Source organism: Pleurodeles waltl, chromosome 6 (assembly GCF_031143425.1).
Source record: "Pleurodeles waltl isolate 20211129_DDA chromosome 6, aPleWal1.hap1.20221129, whole genome shotgun sequence".
NCBI lineage: Eukaryota > Metazoa > Chordata > Amphibia > Caudata > Salamandridae > Pleurodeles > Pleurodeles waltl.
Window position 1 is genome coordinate 1,063,085,826 of NC_090445.1, and position 27,221 is coordinate 1,063,113,046.

Here is a 27,221-nt window from a genome sequence, read left to right on the forward strand (position 1 = left end):
AGCATTCAGAAAGAAAATACTTCTCTGACAGCCACCACTGACGATTTTTGGAAAATAGTTTTCAGTGATGAGCATTCTTCGATCTCATTTCAAAAAGTTTAAGTCTATACTTAAGAAGGTTTTCCGTGGTTCACACTGGCAATAGGGAATTATTGAGAGTTTGACTTTAATGAAGATATTTTCAGTGCAGAACTAGGAGGTATGTAACTTTTCCTTACACAATTTTACCAGCCTTCAGTAATTTATTTTATAAGTTCTGGTATGTTTCTCAGCAGCTGGACCCAGCCCATCATCAAGTACCCCAGCATATAAGAACTATGAAGAGGGAGACATCAGAAAACGAGCAGGCAGTACTGTCTATTACATCTCGTGATACCCCTACTGCAGCCACAGATTCCCATGGTCTTGATCAGGAGCTGGTACTTGCTAGGTAAGTAGCTTACAGGTGGTACGGGCCACCTTATGTAGAGCTTGTGATTGTAGACAAGTGTAGAAAATATTTATATAATCTCTTGACTGTTCCCTAGTTCCTTAACACATTCTGAAAATTCACTTGGTAGCAAAACACCAGGGGCATTTGGTTGGTTTGTTGTTTCGACACACAAATGGTGATGGGAGGAATGCTTGTATATAGTCTAAACCATTACAAAACTTCTGACAATCACTCTGAGAAGCATTTCAACCCATTATTTATGTCCACTGTGCCACTTTAGACACACACCTGCCATAGGCCTCTGCATATATGGGCACAATGGAAAGAAAATGGTGGGTTGGAATGCTACCCAGAGTACTTGTCTGTGGTTTAGGCTATTTGCAAGTGTTCTTCCTATCAGATTTTGTGTGTTTGGTTTGTTGTTTGGCTCAAAGTTGCAATGCTTTCTTTTCTGGTTCAATAGTGAAGTATTAGTGTGCCATTTTGATTTAAATTGGAGATTAGTGTCTTATAAGTAGACCACCTACCGTCCAATAGAGCTTATTGATTTAGACACAAAAATGTTTACAAGGGTTTTTGCAAATACATTAAATAGAGTACCTTCCCTACTAAATGAACTCCATGCCAGCCTTGGAGTAAGTCTTGCACCACACTGACATTGGAATAATGGAGACATGGTCTTAATATAAAACCTCATAGGAAACAATATAAAAAATATTTAATTGCTTTGACTTTTAAATTATGTGTGTGTGTCTGTGTGTGTGTGTGTGTGTGTGTGTGTGTCTGTGGGAATATACAAGTGCATATATGTATAGTGTTACAAATTATGCAAAATTAATAATTAAACATTTTGTTTTAAAATTAATAATTAACATAAACTTTAAACTTTTATTGAAATTAAAAAAAGACTTTTAACTACATTTACTATATAGTAATTAGAATTGCTGGATAGGATGTTTTTATTTTATTTTGCTTAAAAAATAATATTTATAAAATAAATGATTGCACTTATTATTTAGTAGATACTTAATATGAAGAGGCAGTAGTGTGCTGTAACTAACTTTTTATTTTAATCAGTTTTATGGTAAACATAATTATTTTGATCTATTTTACATTTATTTATATTTTACAATAGAATAAATATATTTTAGTTAAAAAAAAATGAATAAACCTTAATCAGTGTCCCTGTTCTTTCTAATAGGGTTATATCCACCACGGTGAAGGCGCTTCACAGTGTTGGCGCTTTCTGCCATGGGGGCGGAGATCTCCTTGACAGTGGCAGACATCGCCAACACTGTGGCAGCGATCTCCACCTACATTTAAAGATCTACTAATAGCAACAGTACACTTGTAATTTTGGCTTCACCCCTGGTCTCGGGGTTGGGGATATTTAAGTTACAGTTTAGAGTACATTTACTCTCAGAAATGGTGATTAGCCAAAGGTATTCCCTTCTGCCATTTATGACCAACCTTCTTGAAATTTAGAGTGTGTATTTTCAAAATAACCCAATAAATCTGATCTTTTCAGTTTATCAATCAGACCAGAATGGAAGGCCCTTTTAAAAGTACGAACTCCATTTGAAATGAGCACAGAAATTAATTAAATATCCGGGGATCTATTTAGTAAAACTGACGAGTACACTTCATGGGGTTAAATGCCCATAAATAGGGGCAGAAATCTGTGGGGACATGAGGAAATGGAAAACACATCACATCTCTTAACATAATCAATATCCAAAAATGAAAGGGATACTAACCTAGTTAAACTGTTGGGATTGGGCTGAATTACACGTGAGAAAGGCAAATGGTCCCCAAGGAATGGTATGAATTCTGCAGTAACTTTATGCCTAAACACAATATGAGTAGAACATTGACTAGATCCGTTGGCAACACCATGCTATCCTTTATACATTTTAAACATTTTTATATCAAAGCCCATGATTTTCAGACTAATGTTCTAATGATTCAAAGTGCTGCAATATAATCTAGAGAAATATTTTAAAGAGCATCCGTACCACAAGAAGATTTGATTTCAAATTGGTTCACACATTCAACATTAGACACAAATAAATAGGTCTACATACTTTAAACTATGGTTATGCACCTTCACCAATTACTGTAAACACTCATGTCCTGTTGCAAGAACATTTGTTCAGCCAAAAGTAAATTTTTCTACCTATCCGCATATTGACACACATGAGTTACATCAATAAATTAAGGTAGTTTACTCCTGAGGACTGCGCTGCCCCTGTGTCTTTTATATTGGTTTCTTATGTCTTCAGTTGCTTTTGTATTGTTTCCAGGACAAATTGCAAGAGACCCTGTTGTTTGACCTATTATAAAGAGTGTATTAGCCAGTAAGCTGGTTCAGTTGACTCGGCATTCACTGCAAAACACCTTTCTTGCCTGAAAATAAATATCTTTGTGTTGGGTAGAAAATCATATTTTACCTCTGTTTTAATTAAACTGTTTTATTATAAAAAAAAATTTTAAACTTCTTTTCATTGAACCAAGGCGGTACAAAACCATGGCACCACAGTACACTGCATTCCGTACAATGTCTCCCCACAATACCAGTAAACGGAGATAAATAATCTCACCAGTCAACAACCGTAGCGTTTGTACGACCAAAACATTGTACCTGAGGCACCCAGGCCCCTCTCCCCGCCATCCCCCTTCACCTTATCCCCCCCATGTACCATGATCCATGCCTGTGTGTGCCATCCACGCCCCCATACCATCTACCACTTTTTTGTGCATCCCCTACCTTTATAAATCACTCTCTCCGCTCCTTGGCACCAGTCTAGATCCCATTCCCTTTCAGTCAATCTAGGTGCCTCTTGTTGGCCGCACGTTTTTGCTATATTTTGCTTTGCGATGCCAATTGCTAGTTTCAGCCATTTTATTATAATTATGTATTGTTTAAAATATTATAATAAATATATTATTATATTGTAATTAATTATCTTGGCATGCACGCTAGTTTGGTGAAAATGATCAAGATAATACATACTCAGACATCTGTGAGTGTGCGTTTTGATCTGCATGGGGACCTAACAGATGAGATTTTAACACCAATATGTGTGGATATTCTAAATATTATGTGTGTGTGTGTGTATATATATATATATATATGTATATATATATATATATATATATATATATATATATATATATATATAAAACTATATATAAATGTAGTATAGTTATATTCTACTATATATTTTATATATCATATTATGTATAGTATGCTATGAATGCTATGAATTATCATAATATATATCATAGTAGTAATATTGTTTTTATTATAACTGTGTACTGTTTTTTATAACTATGAATTATACTCACCACCTCCTGTTGTGCATAGGAATGGGGATAAGTTACCTACGAATCACGGTGTAGGAAAAGCAGTTATTACTTATAATATAGACACACAGTTAAGCATGCCGGCTTTAGATTCCTTGCTGCTTACATAGCGAGAATACATACAACTAGTGTGTGAGTCCCAAAAACTCCTACTGCTGAGAATATGACCATAGCTACGTGAGCAAAGGGTTGCCATAATCCTTAGCCCTTAACAAATTTTTATGTCTGCTATTTTTATACTGCTAAACTGTATGAACTGAACTAGGAATTGAAAAGTGAGTGTAGGGACTCCAGTAAGCTCGTAAGTATCACAAAACCAGTAAAAGTCTTGAGGCAAATCAGGATAATTATTAGTATCTGTTTTATTTGAAAGAATCTCCACCCAAATCAATGCTTCCTGCCTCCCAGCTTCATTCTTTGATCTCTCTCCCCACCAGTTCCATCCTAGAATAATTACTGCAAACATTACAACCATGCCTGAAGGAGAAGGGAAGCAAGGAACATACCATATGATATACTATTTTACAAGAATGAAAATTACACCAGAAAGGGAATAACTTACAGAAATATCAATACTACACCACCCCCTAAACTAAAAGAAAGATAAACAAACACAAAAAAATACAAAACTTATAAGAAACTATACTGCCTCAATTTAACTTCACAACTCTGTTCATATTCCAAATACAACCATCATCAACTTTGATAGCCCCTTTGAAAACTGTAATCACTTTCTATAATTTACTGAAATGATAATGTTCGTTGCTAATTTTATTTTGACCATATCTTCCATATTCACTTCTTCCCTTTTAACTGATTTACGTAAATCATATATACGTTTTATTCATTCTTGAAGTGCAATTTTTTGGCAATTTCTTTCTTTTCATCAATATAATTATATTCTCCAACACACATTTTAACCAAAGGCGGACTTACCTTAGTATAGGGTATGCGGTTCCTAAACAACACAAATGGAGATTGTCCAGTGGTCGAATAAGGGGTATCTCTATATTCTTCTATTTTGGATTTGATCATTTCTGTCCAATTCACTCTCATCTGTTTTGCCATCCGAATAGTTTCTTTCAGAGTTCTATTAAATCGTTCAACCTTTGATTCCGGATGATAAACAGCACATTTCTTATGTATTGTACCTCTATATTCCAGAAAATCTTAGATGCCAATTGAACACCATTATCTGTCAGTAATTATTTAGGATTCCCTTCTCTTGCGAATACATCAGTTAGGAACTTCACTATAGTCATTGATGTTACCTCTGAGGTCACCATGACTTCTGGCCAACGAGATAAAGCATCCATCAACTCTACCATACATGTCAAATGTAGATCCACAATTTAATGGACTCATTAAGTCTAACGTCACTTCATCCCATATCTCTGTAGGAATTTCTCTTATCGCCGTGGATTAGTTCTAACCTTTAATGTTTTGTCAGCCACTTTACATTCTTGACAGTCTCTGACTTTCCTTTCCACTACCAAATCCATCCGAGGCCACAAATGTGTGGTCCTTATGTTTTCTTTCCTTTTTACATGTCCCATGATGTCCAGAATGTGCCAGATTTATTAAACGTTCCCGCAAGCTAACAGGAGGAATTCACCTACATTCCCCTCAAAATTAAACATCTCTTGACAGAATGTTCATGTATCATCTTCTCATACTTCATTAATTATTGTCCTGCTTCACCAAAGTACCACCTGATGCAACCAAAGCTATGATCTTCAACAATTCTTCATCTTTATTCAATTCCTCAATCCACTCCTTTTGTGAAATGGAAACATCAGTTATCCCACCTTTATTTCATCATCAACCCACCAAGATGTCTCATCATCTTCAACTACTAGACTTTCACTCCTCATCCTGGACCAGCAATTGTCTGTTTTATTTTCACATCCAGGAATATATATTTGACTACAAATTGAAAATCTTCCAGTCCTACTATCTACTTGCATATACATGATGAAATAGAATCCAACCCATTCTTCCCAAATACTTCTTGCAAAGGTTTAAGATCTGACTGTACAACATAATGAACATTCCACAAAAACTGTTTGAATTTTTTGATGGCCCAGTAAACAGTTAAGGCTTCTTTTTCTTTAGTGATATACCTCACTTGAGCCCCTCTGAGTGTCCATGAAGCAAAAGCTATGGTGATTTCTTTACCATCATAGATTTTTTTAAGGACACACCCCAAACCTTTGTCACTCACATCAGTTATAATACAGTAGGGTAATCCCGGTTGAAAACTCTTAAGTGATTGAGCAAATGATAAAGCATGTTTAATATAATCAAATTCAACCTGACACTCTTCTGACCAATGAAACTCCGCACCCTTTTTGACTATCTCTCTGATGGAACATGACCTTTTGGCAAAATTCGGTACATATCTGGAATAAAACTCTGCCATACCTAAGAAAGCCTGAACTTCTTTCTTTTGAGGGCTAGTAAGATTAACTATGGACTTCACTGAGTCACACCATCGGCCAAAATTATGTGAGCCAAGTTAGTTATGTCAGATTTAACAAATTTAACAAATGTACACTTTTCACTTTTTAAGGTAATCCCTTTCAAAAGGAAAACATGTAACACTTCTATGACCTTCAAAATATGTTTTTCTATTATATCTGTGAAAATCAGCACATCATCTCGAAAAAACTTTACTTCATTAATCTCACCAAGTATTTCATTTGTCATTCTTTGGACAACTGATCCTGCAGAGCAAAAACCAAAAGGCATTCTTGAACTTGTAGACTCCAAAAGGAGTCACAGAAGCAGCCAACATTTTAGATTCTTCACACAGCTGCACCTGATGATACGCTGAACTTAGATCCAATGTAGTAACAAATGTATGATTACCTAGCAAACTAACCATTTCTGTGATGTTGGGAAGTGGAAATTTATCTTCCACTACTGTCTTATTCAGATGCCTAAGATCAACACAAATCCTCATATCACCAGAAACTTTTGTAGCCACTACAATGGGAACAATCCATTGTGCAACTTCCACAGCTGCAATGATGCCGTCTGATTGTAACCTTTTAAGTTCCAGTTTAACATTCTCTTTTTTCAAACAAATACGGTGTTTGTATCCTTTAATACACCCAACGTTTGAGTTAAAAACATCAGAAAACCTTCACTTTTTTATATTTTCAACTTTCTGAACCTGCACTTGAGGTACTGAATTGGGATTTAAGATAGTTCCCAGTAACTTGTGAGGAGACAAACTTAAGATGGTATCACCAATCATAGGTACATACAACTTTCCCAAAATTGTGTTTCCTTTGAATACAATTCTCATGTCAAAATATCCTTTTAAATCTATTGGCTTTCCCCCATAATTGTAATGCGTAACATCAGGATCATGTAGTTCAACATTTCCCTCAAAATGTTTAAGATAATCTGTCTAAAATACCAACAAAGATTTTGCCCCTGAGTCCATCATCATTGGAATGCTAATCCCATTTATTTCAACAATGTCTGCAGGGTACTCACAATGAATGCTGCAACATACAGTTGACATCATTCACAACTTGGAGGATAAATTTAAGATCCTCTTCACAGTCTATTTAATTAATCCTAGTTTTAGATTTTAAAAAGGATTTACAGCAGAATGTCCCTTTTTACCACAACGATTACATGCAATTTAAACAGCAGGACACTCTTTAAAATTAGCCAAATGAGAAGAAGGTGCACGCCTATAGCAAGATAATTTTGCCTTTGGAATTATCTGATTGTTACTTTTATACTTTACATCCAGAGCCTGAACATTGGAATAATTATCTTTCTATTTTTTTCAATTCTTTAATGCATGTCATAGAATGCTCTCCTTGTTTTTCTATTACTAAAACTTCATCTAATTTTGGATCACTTTTAGACTAAAGTTCTTCTCTGATTTTATCACACCAGAATTCTAGCATGAATTGATCACAAATACTTTCATCCACACTCTCACCAAAAGTACTTAATGAGGCTAATTTTCATAGAGCTGTAACAAAATCTTCGATTGATTCATCATCAATCTGTTTACGTTTACCAAAGTAATATCTTTGTAGAATGATAGAAATCTTTGGTAAATAATGTTTGTCTAGTTTTAGTAAGGAACTTTCAAATTCATTTCAAGGTGTGTCTCCTCCTTCTTCAGTAATAGATGGTAAAGTTTTTAAAATCTCTTGAGAAGAATCTTGTGAAGCGTTGCTTCGCATCATGAAATACGTTGCTTGTTTCAATGTTTTAAAAAAAACGTGGGCAGCTTCTGATGGGGAAAATGCAGCTATCAATTAAAGATTTGTAGACTCATGATTTACTGTTTAAATACAACTTGAATCGTCGTGTCAGGAAATACATTGCGTGTCTAAATATTTTAAGAAACAAATTGCAGCTGACATCCAGAGTCAAAAGATTTGCAGATAGGTGTTTTAATGTTTACATACAACTCAGCTCCTTTCAGGTATTCAATTGTAAGAATGCTAGTCCATCCGTGAAACAGCGTGTGAATGAAGCATGATAACAGAGAAGCGCATGAAAAGAATGAGCATTTTCAAGTATAATAAAATACTGCAGAAGTACAGCAAACAAATTATTCAATAATTAAAATAATACAGCTGCAAGTAATATCACAACCATCCACAGAATCACTTGTTTCAATCAGTGGTGCGATAAAATAAATTAGTCTTGAAATTCTTACAAATCCTTAAAGTCTTACGTGTGTTGAACCAGCTCGTCGCCAGATTATAGTGACTCCAGTAAGCTCATAAGTATCACAAAACCAGGAAAGGTCTTGAGGCAATTCAGGATAAATATTAGGATCCGTTTTATTTAAAAGAAACTCCAGCCACATCAGTGCATTCTGTCTCTCAGCTTTATTCCTTGATCTCTCTTCCCACCTGTTCCATTCTAGAATCATTACTACGAACATTACAGCAGTGCAGATGGAAATGGGAGGCAAGAAACATACCATATAACATACTATTTTACAAAAATGAAAATTACAACAGAAAGAAAATAACGTACTTAAATATCAATACAACAGTGAGCCAAAAACGTATTCACGACTCAGGCAACAATTAGTGAATCCGCAGTATACCTTTCTGTTTTATACCAAGTGGTTAAAAACTTGTGATATTTCTCACTTATATAAAAACTGATTTGATGGTCTTGTTATTGTGAAATAAATATTTTTTTTTAAAATGATATTTGTTTACCAAAGCTTTTGTGAGTGAAACTTAAGTGTTTGTTGACGATCATCCATATTTTGCCTTCCTTAAAGATTAATTGGTACTACATACAGTTATATATCCTCTCCTTAAACAGTTGTTCAAGTCAGCTTCCACCTACCTTTTAGTTTCCCGATGTTCCTCCTTAGATTTCCCATGTCCATTACAGAAATACTTCACTGGATTTGGAATGTTCTCTACCTTACATTTTGGAAAATGTATAGAGCACTTTCTTAAACTGATTCATGTTTTTTCCAATGTGTACAGTAAACTCATGCAGCACAGTATAGAAGGTGTGCTACATTATGTTTTGCTGTATGTTTGCTGTGAGCCTGCCTTAGCCTTGACTCACCCTTTCGGTGGCACTCTTCTAAGCCAGCCTGTCTCGCCTTGTTCTACCCTAATGCCATTGTTCCTTATTTCTCTGTCTAAACGCTTAACACAACATTCAATCCCAGTTGTATTAACCGCTGCACCACAATTATGTTTTAGGTTAGCACTGCTGGAGCAACAGGTTGTGGGAGGCGAGCAGGCTAAAAACAAGGACTTGCAAGAGAAGCTTAAGCAAAGAAAGAGGTATGCAGATGAGCGTAAGAATGAACTGGTGGCTGCCATGAAGAACATGGATGAAGAAAGTAGTGATCAGGTTCTGCTGAATGTGTACGAGTCCATCCAAGAGGAACTTCAGGCAAAAAGCGTGCTGCTGGAAAAGATGAAGAGAAGGGTAAACATGGGACCACCTCTATTTACTTCTGACGTGGTGCCCCTGCAACCCTATTTCTGTTTATTTCACTCTCCGGTCTTATCCACCTATCTTGTTATATAATCACCTTTATTTCTTTAACAAAAATTTTCACTTGCCATATTCACCCCTTCATTCTTTTAACTACCTGTCTCCATTCACGCTTTCACTGCTCTCTGTTTACCTCTTTTTGTGACTTATTTTCTCCTTTCTTCCATTGTCATCGCTGCACCCACTCACATTCTTTTCCCTATCCAACCACATTCCTTACCACTTTTTTTCAGATTCACTCATCTCCTTCATCTTCTTTGGGCTCACTTACTCCTCTGCCCTTTCTCCTTCTCCTTCTACCGTTGTCCTTGCCCTCCCCCTTTCTTGCTCCACTTTTTACTGTTGGTTTCCCTCTGCTCTAATCTCTACCCTCTCATCCTGTCTGCCCCTCTCTTCACACGTCTAATGGCCCATCTTGCCTGTCAACCTTTCTCACATCTCTCTCTCTTCCCGTTGGTTTACCTCTATCTGACATCACATCAGACTCCTTTCTCTCACCTCCTGTCTCCTTTCGTCCTTCCACTTCATCACAATCCTCCTCTTTCACTATTTCTGTTCTCTATCTGTTTTTCATTTTCTCAAACTTTCTCATTCCGTCTTTCTCCCCTTTGTATCCTCTCTCAACATTATTTCTCCATCTTATGTTTTTGTTTGTTATAATCCCACTTTACCCAGTTCTCTTCTCTGTGCCTCCACTCCCCTTTGTGCTGTATTTCCAGTTCTACATCTCTGTCTCTCTCTTTGCATCATCACATGAGCTGTCGATCTAGTCAGCAACATTGAATCCCACCCTTTTCCACTATTACTAATTTTAAATTATTCCTTCCCATTTATCACCCTTATAGTTTTCATCACTGCTGTTATCCCAATATCTGCCCGCAGTTCTTAATTCTTCACTGCTGTCAATCTCTTCTATATATTATTTAAAATTAATCTTTTTATATTTCTCTTTCTTTGTGAGGTTTTGTTCTGTTGTTTTTTGTGGTGTATTTTTTTATTAATGTGTGCTATTTTTTATTCTCAGTTTGTCTTGTGTTTTCTTTCCTTCATCTCATCTTTCAACACTGTCCAGCTCTTGGCATTGTAAGTCTAATTTTGTATTTGTATTTATGCAGTACACTCGTGCCTCTCCATGTTTCTAAATCTGTTTAAAATAAACAACCAAACTCACCTTTGCTTTTTTTTCTTGCCAATCTCTGTTGCTTTCTCTCTGCATATACTCCCATGCAGTTCTTATTCATTGAGTCTGATCTCATGGCTCCCCCCTCCCCCCCCATCGCACACAGCACATGTACTTGCAGTTTTCTTCTTACCGTTTTAACCATTAAATTAGCCTAGTCCAGGAGACTGGATTAAAAAAAACCTACACACCCAATATGGTTACCCCAAGCAACTTTATGGCTACTCCTTTCCCTTTTGCCATAAGTAGAGACTACACCAACCTTACATCCTGGTTTTACCTGTCTTGTAACCAAGACTGGTTCCTTCCTAATTATTTCTTTTAATCTATACTTAAATATGTCTGCTATACTTTAGTGTTTTGCATGTCTTTGTATTTTTTGTTTTTGTTTTGCAGCAGGCCATGTGCTTTAACCAGCACAGGTTGTTGTGATTGCTTTGCTAAAGGCAGGTGTCCTACAGTAACACCCTGCCATTCCTTAGCAAATGACTTGCTCCCCCACCTTGTCAACAAGTAATTTGAATAGGGACCAAGTGAAGGTAGTGGGCAGATATTAGGGTAGGTGCTGTTTGCACAGAGTTGTCGCTTGATTGTCTTGCTGGCCTTGGTATTTCCTCCTCTGCAGTTTGGCCCTTTAACAACATTCATTCCAGTTCATCCATTATGCTTGGGCTATCCTCCAGAGTTGCATCAGGCCATAGAGAGCCTCTGTCACAGGGTTTATACACTGAATGAACAAGACTACATACTGAGAAATGATCTGATGGGTTCAGCGCTCTTCTACCTTATAGGTCTGTGCCAGGCATTTGATGTAGTATGAGGTTTGGTCCATTTTAGTTACTCAGATTTTTTATAGAACCGATTGTTGTTTCATTTGGCAGTATTCACCCTTTGTAGTCTGTGGACAGCCATTAAGGATGGTTCAGTTTGCAACCCTTGGAAAACAAACTCCCTTTGAGTGTCTGGTGGTTTGTTTTCCTCTACCTTTGTGGAATGTGCCCCAGGTACTATGCACAATCCAGTCTTCTTCTTTTAATCCACTAGAAACATTTCATATGAAATGTCTTTGATTAGAAATATGTTTTAGCCAAAGTTAGAGTTTTTGGTGGTCATAATTTTTGGTCACATTTTTGGGGAGATAGGTCTTTCTACAGAGTAGGGCTCTTTATTTATTAAATCCTTAGTTTTCTAACCAAGATGGTTTCTCCTACATCGCACAAATAATTTGGTACTATTAATTTACAATTAAATTGTGCTGATTAGTTTTCTGTATTCTGCATTTTAATAGTGTAAATTTTACTCTGTTACATTTCATTTTGTATATTACAAAAGTGTTCTGCGAACCAGCACACAAGTGGGAATATTCTACTCTTTGACTTTCTTGTAGTCTGGAATATCGGGTAGCGAATAGTGATACGTACCCAAAATATTAAGAAGCCAAATATAAAAAGGTAAATGCACACATAGAGTATAGATTTACTAATTTGAACTTCTCATCTATGTACCTATATGTTATAGACTGTCAAAGTACATATATTTGGAGTTGGGTATTTAAAAATGATACTTACCAGTCAATATTTTTGTCCTCTATGTAGTGACTATGGGCCACATGTACAAAGATTCGGTTTTGCGATTCGCAAAACCGGATGTACAACAGTGTACTTAACACTGTTTGCGATTCCCAATGGGGTCGCAAATTACCTACCTTGTGAATATTCATGAGGTAGGTCGCAATTTGTGACCCCATTGGGAATGGCCGCCCTCACAGGGATGGTGGCCTGCTGGAGACTGCAGATCACCATGTCTGTGACTGCCTTTAAATAAAGCAGTTTTTGTTTTTTGAAATGCAGCCCATTTTCCCAAAAGGAAAACGAGATGCATTTCAAAATCAAAAATGAAACGTTTCCTTTTCATTTTTTCAGAGCAGGCAGTGGTCCGCGGGATTCTGCGAATCTGCCCCTTTGCGACTTGAAAAATGCTTCGTACATCTGGCCCTATGTTATTAAGCTATAACAAAATTCTCTACTTGATATTCAGGACCCACACCTTTGATTTCAATTAAAGGGTCCTACAATGTAGATCAAGGGCTACAAGTAAGCATATGTCTTTCTCTTTCTTTCTGTTAGAAAGGGGGTCTCTGGTTGGCAGTCAGTTTGCACTCTGTCCAAGCAGGGACCCTCACTCTAGTCAGGGCAATGGAGATACACACTTAGATAACCCCTGCTCACCCCCTTGGTAGCTTGGCACAAGCAGTCAGGCTTATCTCAAAGGCAATGTGTAAAGTATTTGTACCAACACACACAGTAATACAGTGAAAACACTACAAAATGGACACTACACCAGTTTAGAAAAATAGGTAATATTTATTTAAATCAAACAAGACCAAATTGACAAAAATCCATCATACACAAGTCAAGATATGAATTTTCAAAGTAAAAAGAGTCGTAGTCCTTAGAAAACAATGGAAATGTTGATTTTACACAAAGTACCTGGTTTGCGTAAAATATAAAGCCACACGGGTGAGCTTACGTCTGAAAAGTCAGCAATGCATCAATTCCTTACTCACAAATGAGGCTGTGCATAGTTTCTTCTCCGGTCGGGTAGGCAATGTGTAATTTTTCTCCCTCGCAAGAGAGCGATGTGTCGATTTCTGGACAGGACACCTTGGATCCACGCAGGTTCACTTAACTTTGCCCAGCGACGATGCATTAGAAATCCGGTCACATGGTGTTAGAAAACCACTCTGTATGGGGTTTGGGTGGTTACCAGCAGCTGCAAGAGGGTGTTGCATCATTTCTCCAGCCGCAATGTGTCGATCTCCCGGCTGCGATGCAGGTGGAGCTTCAATTTTAGCTGCAAAGAGAGTGGCACATTGTTTTTCAGCTGCGTTGTAGGTGCAGGGTCGAAAATTTCCCAGATTTCGATCCTTGTTCTGCCATCTTTACCTTCCAAGGACCCAGCGACTGGATGGGGCACCACTTGGCAGGAGTCTCAGCAGAGAGTCCAGGTGCTGGCAGAGGAAGTTTTTGATGGTCCTGAGACTTTGAAACAGGAGGCAAGCTCAGTTCAAGCCCTTGGAGACTCTTCTCAAGCAGGAAAGCACAGCAAAGTCCACCCTTTGTCCCCTTTCACAGGCAGAAGCAACAACTGCAGGATAGCCCAACAAAGCACAGTCACAAGCAGGGACAGCACAGCTCTTCAGGTTTTCTCCTTGGCAGAGGTTCCTCTTGAATCCAGAAGCGATCTAAAAATCTGGGGTTTTGGGTCCACTACTTATACCCCTTTCTGCCTTTGAAGTAGGCAAACTTCAAAGGAAAGTCTCTGTTGTTTACAGGATCCTGCCTTGGCCAGGCCTCAGACACACACCAGGTGATTGGAGACTGCATTGTGTAAGGGCAGGCACAGCCCATTCAAGTGCGAGTGACCACTCCTCCCTCCACTCTAGCCCAGATGGCTCATCGGGATATGCAGACTACACCTGAGCTCCCTTTATGTCACTGTCTAGAGGGGATTCACAACCAGCTAAACTGTCAGTCTGACCCAGACAGGTAATACACAAGCAGGCAGAGTCACAGAATGGTTTAAGCAAGAAAATGCCTACTTTCTAAAAGTGCCATTTTCAAACACACTATCTAAAAACCAACTTCACTAACAGATGTATTTTTAAATTGTGAGTTCAGAGACCCCAAACTCCATATTTCTATCTGCTCTCAAAGAGAAACTGCACTTTAAGGATATTTAAAGGCAGCCCCCATGTTAACCTATGAGAGAGATAGGCCTTGCAACAGTGAAAAACAAATTTGGCAGGATTTCATTGTTAGGACATGTAAAACCGCACAAGTACATGTCTTACCTTTAACATACACTGCACACTGCCCATGGGGCTACCTAGGGCCTACCTTAGGGGTGCCTTATATGTACAAAAAGGGAAGGTTTGGGCCTGGCAAGTGGGTGCACTTGCCAGGTCGAATTTGGCAGTTTAAAACTGCACACACAGACTCTGCAGTGGCAGGTCTGAGCCATGTCTACAGGGCTACTCATGTGGGTGGCACAATCAGTGCTACTGACCCACTAGTAGCATTTGATTTACAGGCCCTAGGCACCTCTAGTGCACTTTACTAGGGACTTACTAGTAAATCAAAAAGGCCAATTATGGAAAAGCCAATTACACATATAATTTCACATAGGAAGCACCTGCACTTTAGCACTGGTCAGCAGTGGTAAAGTGCCCAGAGTAACAAAAACAGCAAAAGCAGAGTCCAGCCCACAGCACCAACCTGGGAAGCAGAGGCAAAAGGTTAGGGGCGATCACACCAAGGATACCAGGTCTAACACTTTCTCTCTCTGTTCTCCTTTTCCATCTTACATTTCACCAGCTCTGTTTTTGCATTCTCTTCCTGTCTTTTACACCTTCCATCTCCTTTTTACACCACTTGTTCTAGGGCTTGCTCCATCCCCAAACTCTTCGTGCTTACTGAGAGACTGCTTAGACTTTTCCCCTTAGACCAGGACCTAGGCTCATTAGCATATGGTTGTTGCCTTTACAGAGTGGCGCAATGTACAAACAAAACAGTGGTCTGCAAAGCGTCAATATTAATTACCAGAATCTGAGAATAACTGAAGCATTTTATCACTCAATTTTACTTTCTCTCACTGTGAAATCTAACACATTGTGTTCCTTTTCATTGTCTAAGTTAAAAGCTGCTGAAGTGGAGATCAACGACCTTCATAGCGAGTTTGAGCATGAAAGGATTGACTATCTGGGCACAATACGGAAACTGGAGCAAGAGTCCTTGCTCTTTCGGCAGGTTCTTGAGCAGGTCCAGCCACTGATTCGTCGAGACTGTAACTACTGTAACCTGGACAAGATCAAAAGGGAAGCCTTCTTTGATGAGGAGCTTGGCTGCTGGACAATTCCTGATGTTATTATTACGAAAACGAGCTTCCCTTTGGGTAAGTGATACAGCACCTCCTTTCAAAGTGTTCTCTTGTCTTTCTCAACATCTGGGATATATCTGGGATCTTGCTTGTGCTTTGATGTTTGGGATAATTCCGGAATGTACTTCTGTGAGAATGAACTTGTGATATTATTAGACATTTAACAAAGGATACTAAAAAGTGTGCTTTCAGACTAAGGAAAATGTGAAAGGGTAATGATAACTTGCCTTTACGTTGTCTTTTTTCATTTTTACGTAAAATCACTAGGATCCTGTAACACGTCTTTAAAAACCCCAAGTTTCACATCAATCAGTTAATAAAAATGTTACAGGTTAAAACAAGTTAACCATAGAAGCATAAAATCACAAAACATTAATTACAGATGATGATTGTTGCAGTCATCAGCCAGGTATAATAAAATAAACAGAGACGATATAATGATTAAAACAGCAAAGAATTACGAAGCCATACAGCAGATTTAAAAAAAAGATCATACAGCAAAACAAACGTCACTACCCAATAGACTTGGTATGTAAATTAAGTCTACACCTGTTAAACTCGTGCGTTTGTAAAAGCAGCATTGGATATATATAAAAGGAAAAAAATACAATGTACAAAAGAAGACAAAATGCAAAGGGGTCTCAGGGGACTGTCTGCTTATCCCATGGGTCAACAACAAATCGAAACTGCTTTGCCCTTCATAACTGCCTCTCTTAGACTGCACATATACTTGGAAAAACCTTCTTCAACCAGTTTGTCAGAGTTTACAATATGACCAGGGTGAGAGAATAAAGAGGGTCTACCTATCTCAGTTGAGATAGAAAGTAATTCAGTTATGTAAAAAAAAACAGCGTTGATTGCTCTTACATCCCAATGCCTGCGCTATAGCTGTGGGCTCTGGGCTCTTTCTGAGTTGAACTATGAATATTTTTTTTGTTTTGTTAATGTCACATTAAATGGCCTGTGGAAGACTGCCTCTAGTAAAGACCATCATAGTGCAGACAGTATGTTGGGATGATTCTTTAATATACATTCATTTTTAAAACTATATGTATAATAATATAATAGCTAAAACATATAATAACCCCCTTTATGAAAATGACAGGGAACAATGTGCAAGGCATTATTTTGATGGTAGCCTCACTACCCTGAACTCCTCTGGGACCTCAAGGTATCAGAAATACCCAGGGTTGGTAGAGCTTCTTAGGTGCTGGCTGATCTCAGACCCTAATACTTCCATCATCTATCATGGAAATTCGAATTTGAGTATAGAATTGATATATGGTGTGGCACAGAGCAGTAGACTTCCTATTTCACCTGCTGGAAGAAGGGGTAGGGATGGGCAAAATGATTGTCTTACCTGGGGGTAAGGGCGTAGGCCAATGCCAGGATAGATCAGTCACCCATCCGATTCCTATTCTGTGTCCAGGGAGCAGAAAGAGCGTCTTTAGCCCAGGGTTATAGTAGTGTGGCCCGAAGCCATGGTGGATCGCACCCAACCCCATTCCTTTTATGTGGACATCAATTCTAGGTGTACACTGGTCTATTTCACTATCACAAGTTAGGCAGACAAAGGGAAAAAAACTAATCTGCCAATCCCAAGAGGGAATAAAGTATTTGTGATTTCTGTGGCTGAGGGAGTGTAGTTCGGACTGTCCAGCCTCCCACCCCATTGACATAAAAAATCCTTGGTGTCTAATGCTCTTTCTGCTCCCTTTTTGTGGGCAGATATGGATAAACCCACCAATATGTCCTCCAGATGGTAAAGCGTTTTCTGATGCATGCAGCCAATATGAGTCGGCACCTCACCCCATTGACACAAAAAACTAATTCTTGTGGCTGGGGGACTTTCTATCCTCATGGGGGGGCAGTTTCGGAGGGGGCGGAGTAAACCCTAGTCTTCTTCACCAAAAGTGGACAGAAAGACTGTTTGGTGCCCATGGTGAGGCTCAGTGCCAAGGCAGACTGTCACACCACCCCATTCCTTTCTTGGACACAAATGTCTAGTGCCTGGTGAGCTTTCTGCTCCCTTGGTGATCAGAACTTATTCAGTACTTTTCATGAATAGAGCAACTGCAGCTAGATTTAGTGGCAGTGGTTCCAGTGGTACCTAATTATGCCATGCAAGCTTTGTTGGAATCTAGTAGTCGTAGCAGTTGCCCATTACCTCTCTTAAAGTGGATTCCCCTACCACTCCATCTGCAATCTGTCTGGCAAGGCTTAAACCAGAAGCACCATGAAAATGTAGAGTTTTCCATTTTTTACACTGTTCTGAGCTCTGGCCAAATAGGACATTACCAGAATGAAGACAGAATCAGGCACACTGAGGACAGCAGAGCTGGAAGGAAACCAACCTCCCACCCAGACCAGACCTTCCTTAAGATTAGTATTAGAAACAGGCTAACAGCAAGTGGTTCTAGCCCCAAAGTATTCATATCGGAGGTGTTGTCAGATGCAAGAGATCCACCTGGATGAGGAACGGGATCAGTTTTCTCCACTCTGAAAGCCACCATCCTAACCACACAAAATACAATAACTTCTCCCCATTAGAATCCATGGAGACGTTGGTGTGCTTGAGTTCACCCAAACTTGAGGTAATATGATCTCAGATTCTTGACTTAAATATATTTAAAAACGGATGCACCCTTTAGTTCAGCTTATGACACTGCACGGACATCGAATTCTCCCGCTTTTTGAGAATGGGCCTGATTTAGATTTTGGCAGTTATTCTATCTACCCTACTGCAAGTGACATAGGATATAATGCACGTGTACTAAGGCAGACTATCCATCACATTTGTTGCAGAGTAACCCATCCACCAAACTCTAAATCAGGCCCTATCAGATCTACTTTACGCATTGCACTTGAAAATTTAACAAACAAACATCAGAAGCAGATATGTTTCATCAAAGTACTTCTTAGGTGAGAAAAACCACTGGCCTGAATGGTCAGAACCTTGCCACCTTTATCATCTAAAGCATTTTTGACTGATGGGAAGTCGGCCCTTTTCCACTACCAGAAGCCATGCTTACCATCACATTAAAACTGAACAGCTGCCTTCTTCCGCATAATATGTACAAATGCCACACCCTCAAACAACAGTTACTTCAAAAGAAAGGGGGACAAGGTGTTGGCAGGTAGGTAGTTTGCCTCAATTCAGTCAGGATCCAGTGGTCTTGCAGAGATGAATCGTATGCCCCTGGTGGAGCTAGAGGACCCCATATAATGCTGCCTAATAACAAGAATAGCAATAGGGCTGTACCCCCACTGAACCCCGATCTAGATACACCTGCTGTCCTAAAATACCTTATTCCTGCACACTTTTCAATAATAAAATGCCCTGTGTCACCGCTGCTCTGCTCAGCTCTCAAATATAAATATCTGCTTCCTTTCTATCATACTTATTTCCGTGGCCTCTCATTTTCATATACCTGATCCCTCCTGCAATTTTTTTGTCATTTAATGTTTCTGACTCAGACTTCAACGCTTCAAGTTTCAACCGAAGCGGTCTCTCCTGCAGCTTTATTCTTATTCAAATAACTTTGGTCTTTCATTCCATTAATTTCCATATCTGTTTTGTTTTGATCCATCATCTCTCTGACTCACCTTTTCTCTATCCCTGCCCTGTCTCCTTTGTATTCCTGTTCTGTACTTCCTTTCTTTTCTTCGTTTTTTTCCCTCTACTCTTCTTAGTTGAAGTTGCGTATTTTATGCTGATCCTATTGTGAGATGATTCTCTTTCTGTCCGTCCTCTCATTTTCTCTTTGGTCTCACTCTCCCTGTAATTCTATTGTAATTGTTACCTCTCATAATAACTATGGTCTCACTTAAGCATGTTGTTATGTTGTGTGATGTTGGTTTTTATGTTTGTTAGAGGTAAGGTCATGTTGATACTTAATTCTACCTTCACTGATTCTGATGGCCCTTGAGTAACATGCTTAATGTTACTTGTATTTTAGCTGGACAGTCACTTTCACAGTCCAAGGTGGGCAGGAGGGTGCCCTCGGCAGAGAATGGAGAGAACATGGAGGTAAAATCCCATGCTGGTAAACCTAAGTTATTAGTGGTTATTAAGCTTCACTATAAGAGTATGGGAGATGGATTGGATCATCACAGTTTTTCAGGATGCTAGTTGTTCTGCCTCACCATTCTAATCACTACCTTTGGGGAGAAATGGCACACTGTCGGGTTAGTTATTGGGGGCATAGTACATTTCCCTGTGGTTGTATGACCTTTCCTCTTCGTCCTGAGGTAGTCAGTAGGTACTTCCTGAGTGTAATGTGGGTGATCTAGCACTGATACTCCAGGGTTCAGGTCTGTTTCTTTCACCAAGGACAATGTTTTGTATTAACTGTGTACCAGACAGAATTTGACAAATGTATTACTTGTTCTATGATATATCTGCTGTTTGTTGAAGGTAACCAGCAGCCAGTGGTTCCAGGAAAGACTGCTCATTGGGTTTGAGCTGTGAGGTCTAAAAACACACTGAAATGCATTACAAACTCACCACCTCAAGATACCAAACTTTAGATACCTCTTGTCACACAAGTGGCTGGCTGTAGCCGTACTTTTTAAGTGGATGTACATCTGCTCAACGCAACATCTACCTATTTGCAAATGGGAACTCTGGAAATGATGGATTTGTTGCTGTCACATCTTGACACCAAAATATCTCCAGAAGTGTATGTCATGAACAGATAGCTCAACATGTTTGATAACCTGCTTCACCCAGTTGGACCACTCCAAGAACCTGTGATGAAAGGGAAACTATCATGTGTCGCTATCAGGCTGGAAAGAAGATGTGGGATCATGGGTTAGGGGGTTACTGTGGGCTCACCAATATTTACTGTCTTTTGATGATCCCCAGCATATATGTAAATCTAAGGTAAAGCAGGTCATATGGATCTCGATAATGGTTAGCTCCCTACAACCTCTTGTGGCTCCACAGTTTACACAGTTCCTCCAAAAATCCTTGCAATCTTCCCAGCAGGGTACAGCGGCAAGGTTTCTCTGATGTCCTAGCCTTGACCTCAGTCTTGGGACAACAGCAACCTCCAAGCAGCAACATCCAACTTTGTTCTGTACCGAGTCATATGTTTTCTTCAACGGATGCTGCAGAGTGTCTCTAAATGTCCACAAGAATACAAGGAACTAATTGACTCTGGAAGCCTGTTTCTTATGCAGTTGAGGGGCCACCTTAGGGAAGTAGGCATTGGGCAGTAAATAAGGGTACCATGTCCAAATCCATACCTTTAGTTAAACTAGTGGGGGGTACATCTTCCAAGACTTTTTTCAATTTGGATATAAGGGAGAAAAGTACCACATGGTCAAGAAAGGTATGCTACCAGGAGATGGGGAGACATGTCAAACCCTCCTAAGAAGGGATAGGTTGTTGGCAGGTACCTCCTAGTCTCCCCATCACTGGAGATAGTCAGGTAGCCACCATCCACTATGGGTGGGGTATACTTTGGATGACCCTTCTTTGCAGCAAAACCTTGCTTGATACAACATTGAGTTTGATCTTTCACAAGAGTATGCAGAGTTCCACTTCCGTCTAGGGAGCTCATCTAGCGGCCGGGATTGACATAACTTTTTACATATGGTAACAATCATCTAAGACCTGGTGTTAAACCGCAGTTAGTATACCATTTTGCATGTACATTGGATAAAGCTCAATTCAGAAAGACCATTGAGGTTGACTTTCACATATCTGTTCTGAGTCTTTTTCTACAGTATTGTCATGAACACTGTGACAGGTCCTTTTGAGACCTTTTCTAATTTTGTTATTCGCCTACTAGCAGATTAGTTTATATTTTTCAGTAGAAAGTGTGACACTTTAGACACACACAGAAGTGTTAGTATCATGTCTACTTTCTGTCAAGGCTCACATATTTTTGTTGTTTTTGTTATGGTCACTACCATAACATTATGGATGCTTACAGTGAAAGCTGACATGTTTCTATTGTTTTAGTTGTAGGTGCAAATCATCTATATGTAAGTCGAGATGATTCATTTATCGCCATGTATGTTCTGTCTTGCTGAGATATTAGTGTCTCCAAATGATGTTTTCTCCAACATTTCATAGTTTCATATGCTTAAAACATTCCAAGTCGTCAAATTGGAAGTCCCAAGGTACAATAAAAAGCAGTATTGAAAACCTACATTGAACTCAGTGTTACGTTAAAAGACATACATGTTAACAGCTAATTCACATCATTTTAAAAGACCCAAAGTCCAGCCAATCAGGCGACAGCAGTCTTTAGAACCTTCATCACAGAGGCTCCAGTCCCTCAGATTTTCTACCTCACATCATGTGAAGGGAGTCTCCCTAAGCTCTGCTCAGTTTATTTCAAACCAGTTTCTGGAAAATACTACTACTTCTACCATGTCTGAGACATCGGCATAAGGACTGTTCAGGCCCTGCAAGACATGTGGAAAGAAAAGGCTTCATGTGGATGATCCCCACAAAGAACGTCTGTACTGCCTCTACCCTCAGCACAAGGTAAAAGACGGTAAAGTTTGTCATACTTTTTCCACCAAAACCTTGAAGAGTATGGAGGGGAGGCTTCTTCTGTGGCTTCAGAAAGTCAAGACGCAGGAATCTCCATCATCTGAGGAGGATAGTGATACCTTTTCCACATCTCAGAAGACATCTCATAAAAGGGAAAGATCCCCTGACCAGGGGACGTCAGAGGAAGGCAGAAAGACCCTTAGGCATCCCACCATGGGTCTGCTAAGGACAGCTCAAAAAAGCAGAAGAAAAGACAAATCTCCTTAGAAAACGCCACATCTGAGCCCAGTACTCCCATCTGTTAAATCTGGAGCTCATCCTCTAACATCCTTTTCAGATCTGTTGATGAAGAAGCATAAAATTGCTCTAAAACTCCTGTGGACCCATAATCTCACAGTTGACAACAATATTGATGCAACAGTTACCACAGTCTTGACGACGACATCGACAACCCCTTCCATCTCCGAGTCAGCGTCAGTTTCGTTGATGAAGATATCACTGTCAGTGAAGGCTCCATCATCAGCCAAGCCAATGCTACCGTCTACGACAGCTTCATCAACGATAGCCCCGCCAACAAGAATAGCAGTGACAACGCTGAAAGTCACTCGGCAACCCCAGCTGTTGCTCACCTTCTTCCATCGGCTTGATGGTAATGTTGCCAATGACACCGTCGACGACACTAACAGTTACAGAGTCTTTTCTTTTACCTGAACTTACCTCACAGAGCAAGGTATCTCCTCTTCCCCCAAGCCATCTTCTGGACGTGGAGAAGGTGGAGGATGACAGCCTTTTCGGAACAGTCCATAGCCCATCCGAACTCCCTGTATAATACCAGGATGAAGAGGGTGAGGAAGAGGATCAATATTATGGACAGTATTATAACACACAGGCGTGACATCCTGGCAAGCCTAGACATTATGTGGGACAGTACCAGCATTATGGTGAATCGCACTGAGAGAGTGCAGCTCAAGTGCCTATGGGCCTGATTACAACTTTGGAGGAGGTGTTAATCCGTCCCAAAAGTGACGGTAAAGTGACGGATATACCACCAGCCGTATTACGAGCCATTATATCCTATGGAACTCGTAATACGGCTGGTGGTATATCCGTCACATTTGGGACGGATTAACACCTCCTCCAAAGTTGTAAACAGGCCCTATGTCTGTTTCAAGACCTGCAAGCAGTGCTGAAGGACTACCATGAAAGTTTTCCTCATCCTCAACAAGAACAGCCCACGGCTCCACCTCCGCCTTCCAGCACTCCAAGGCCTATCCCTCCACTTCTAACGCCCAGGATGACGCCTGCACCAAACATAGCAGTGCCCCCTAGGAATGATCCATCATCATCAGATGATGACAGGGAGGAGGGAGAAGTTCCGGACAACCTGCCCATGATGAATGGAATGATTAACTAATCCCCATTCCATCACCTCCTACATCCAAGCCTGTGGACTCAACTTCCACAGGACATAGGAGGATTTTACAATTTGATGGAGAGGGCTACAACAAGATTCCAATTGCAGATACCAGTCAAGCAGTCCGTCTGCTTTCTCTATGATTTTAAAGAGCAAACAAAGAAATGGATACAAGACATCCCCATTGTAGACTATATATGGGAAGAGGGCACAAAAATAATGAGAAACCCGGCAACTGTAGCAGCGGTAATAAGAAAGACAATGCCCTGGAAGACTCTCCTTCTTCCCTCATAGGGCACCCCAAGCTAGACTCTGTCATTTCACAAGTGGCTCAATGCCCTTCTAAGAACCCCTACTCTCTTTTGCACCAGACAAGGGGGTAGGTGCTTAGACACTATAGGGAATAGATTCTCCACCATGTCAGCAATCATGGTTTGTGCGGCCAACTCCCTGGCCATCCTAGTGCACTATGATAGACCAATATGGTCTGACATCAGCGCCCTCATTGAACTGGTGCCAAAGGACAGAAAATCAAATACGAGAAAGACCTTGCAGGAAGATGAGCACACATCATCAATGGACATAGCCTCCACTGTCTTTCCGCAGCTGGCGGGAACAGCTTTCCTACCAGAATCCAAATTCTTAGATATGCTTACGATGGTGAAGCCCTTTTTGACAAACACATTGATGTTGCTCTGTTAGCCATCAGAACAGAAACAGGCACAACTAAATCTCAAGGCACTTTAAAGTTTCCAACGCTGCCCTTTCATGAAGCTTGTGTAAGAGGCTTCGCAACATACTTCGGAGGAAACCAGCGCCTCCAACAGTACCAGTCCTTCCAGTCACAATATAGGTCCTCTTACCAACAACAGCCCTATCACCAGCCACCCATGGCGGCATAAAACAAACAAGGGCCTAGAAGGAAGCAGACCCTGCAGGGTTGAGACACCAGCCACAGTGACTTCAACCAGGTGCCACTACTCCCAACCCATCACAACATTTGGGTGTTAAGATTACCAACTACCTCCAGTAATAGGGGCAAATAACATCAGACAGATGGGTATTAGATCTTGTCACCTACGGGCATACCCTGGAGTTCGCTGAGAGGCCGTCTACCACTCAACCAAAGGGAGCGCCCCACCTCGTCTTCACTTACTCAGAAAATAAGCCCTCTCCATGCTAGCCAAAGGAGCAATAGAAAATGTGGGGGTTCCCTATCTCCAAAAGGGCATGGGTTTCTACTACTTTTTTTTCTGATCAAATAGAAAACAAAGGAATGGTGAGCCATCCTAGACCTCCGAAAATTAAACAAATATCCGCAGAAACAGTCCTTTTGCACATGGTCACCGTCTCCAGTTTCATGCATCTCTTAAACCACGGAAGTTACATGACAACTCTGGATTTACAGGATGCATACTCCCACATCTCCATACATCCCAAACATCGCAAATACCTACGCTCCACTGTAGCCGACACCCATTACCAATTCAAAGTCTTCCCATTTGCCCTCAAATCAGCTCTCCACATTTTTTACCAAATGCCTAGCCCGTGTAGCAGCCTCTCGGGAAGGAGTCATCAGGTATTCCCTACTTTAATGATTGGGTAATAAAAGCACTAACGGCATCTCAAGCGTCCAATGCTACAGAGGCTTGCCTAAAGTTGTTTCACTAACTAGGTCTCACAGTAAATTACAATAAATTATCAAGTACTCCATCCAAGAGGATGATGTTCCTGGGCGCAGCCTCAGATACTGTCCAAGACAAAGCCATTCCATCCCGGGACAGGAAACGAAGGCTCAAGGATTACCTTCCAAACTGTCCACAAAAAAAGTCTGTTTCAGTGCCTCTGTTCAAATTGCTTCTGGGCATGATGTCCTCAGTGATCAATCTGCTCCCTCTTGCATGCCTGAAAAGGGGACCCTTACAGGACGAGGTACAAAAACAATGGAATCAAACTTAAGGATGGTTCGAGGACCTTGTGAACATCACACAAGGAATGATGAGAGCCTAGTGGCCTCAGACCTCCCACCTGTCAGAGGGCCACACGTTTATGCCTCAGAATAGCTATGGATGCCTCCCTAGAGGGCTCGGGCGGTCATTGCAAGACCTACAAATTAAAGGAGAGTGGTTGCCGCTCGAGAAGAGCATGCGTATCAATCACTTGGAGCTCAAAGCAGTCTTTCTCAGTCTCCATGCTTTCCTTCCAAGGATTACAGGATCTTCAGTGCTGGTTCATACAGACAATACCAGCAGCATGCATAATGTGAAGAAGCAAGGGGGTACAAGATCACTGATGCTTTCCAAGGAAGCTCAAGAACTATGGAGCACGCTGACAACTCACAAGATAACTCTGCTGGCGGAACATGTTCCTGGAGCAAACAAGCTTTTAGCAGACATGGCCAGCAGAACCAATGACAGCTGCCAGAAGTGGGAACTTGTTCAGTCGGCACTGGACATTATCTTTTTTTTCTGGGGTAAACCATCTTTGGATCTCTTTGTAACAAGCGAGAACAGCAAATGCCAGTTCTATGCAAGTCAGTGTCCGCACATAGGGTCGTGGGAGGAGTGCCTTTTCGATCAGATGGTCCAGGATCTATGCATATGCTTCTCCAGTATTCATAGATTCACATGCTTGAATCATTCACCGTCATCAAAGTGGGAGTCCCATGGTACATAGACAGCAGTAAATTAAAATTCAACATTAAAGTTAATGGAAAATTACATTCACTTTAATAGCTTATCAGTGTTATTAGAAATGACCCAAAGTCCAGCCAATCAGGCGAGAGAACCCTTTAGAACCCTCACCACAGAGGCTTCAGTCTCTCACATTTTCTACCATAGGTTGTGTGAAGGGAGTCTCCATGAGCTCTGCTCAGTTTACCTTTTCCTGACAGGAATTCTTATGAATACTGTTTTTCTATTTCTACAGCTGTGACTTACACATCATGTCTACATCCAAGAAAGGGCTATTTCGACCCTGAAACACCTGTGGGAAGCTAAGACTTCACTGTGAGGATCCTCACAAGGATTGCACCTACTGTCTCCACCCAGAGCACAAGGTGAAAGATTGTAAAATTTGTAGAACCTTTCCTCACAAAATGTTGAGAGACGGCCAGGCTCCTGCTTTGGCTTCAAAAGCTTAAATCCAAGAAAAACCTCTCTGAAGATGATGACAATAACACCTCAGTGGCATCCAGAAAGAGCAAAAGATCTGTGGAGAGTTCATCTCCATAAAGAAGTAAGGCAGCCAAGAAAATGCAGTTTCTGTAGGAAAAAACGCAGGATGTTCCTTCCACTTCAAGGTAATATAGTGAGAAAGGTAATTTCGAACCTTCCACTCCAGCTGCCACTTCAATCAA

At 40.2% G+C, this 27,221-nt stretch overlaps 1 protein-coding gene across 2 annotated transcripts in view; it reads left to right on the top strand.

Moving 5' to 3' along the window:
- KIF17 (kinesin family member 17) overlaps window positions 1–27,221 on the top strand; it is a 360,746-nt gene that overhangs the window by 254,071 nt on the left and 79,454 nt on the right. For both annotated transcript variants that reach the window (XM_069240033.1, XM_069240034.1), the window contains exons 9-12: window positions 273–430; window positions 9,520–9,751; window positions 15,695–15,953; window positions 19,898–19,968. In XM_069240033.1, the coding sequence (XP_069096134.1) occupies window positions 273–430; window positions 9,520–9,751; window positions 15,695–15,953; window positions 19,898–19,968 (720 nt within the window). The remainder of the gene's footprint in view (window positions 1–272; window positions 431–9,519; window positions 9,752–15,694; window positions 15,954–19,897; window positions 19,969–27,221) is intronic.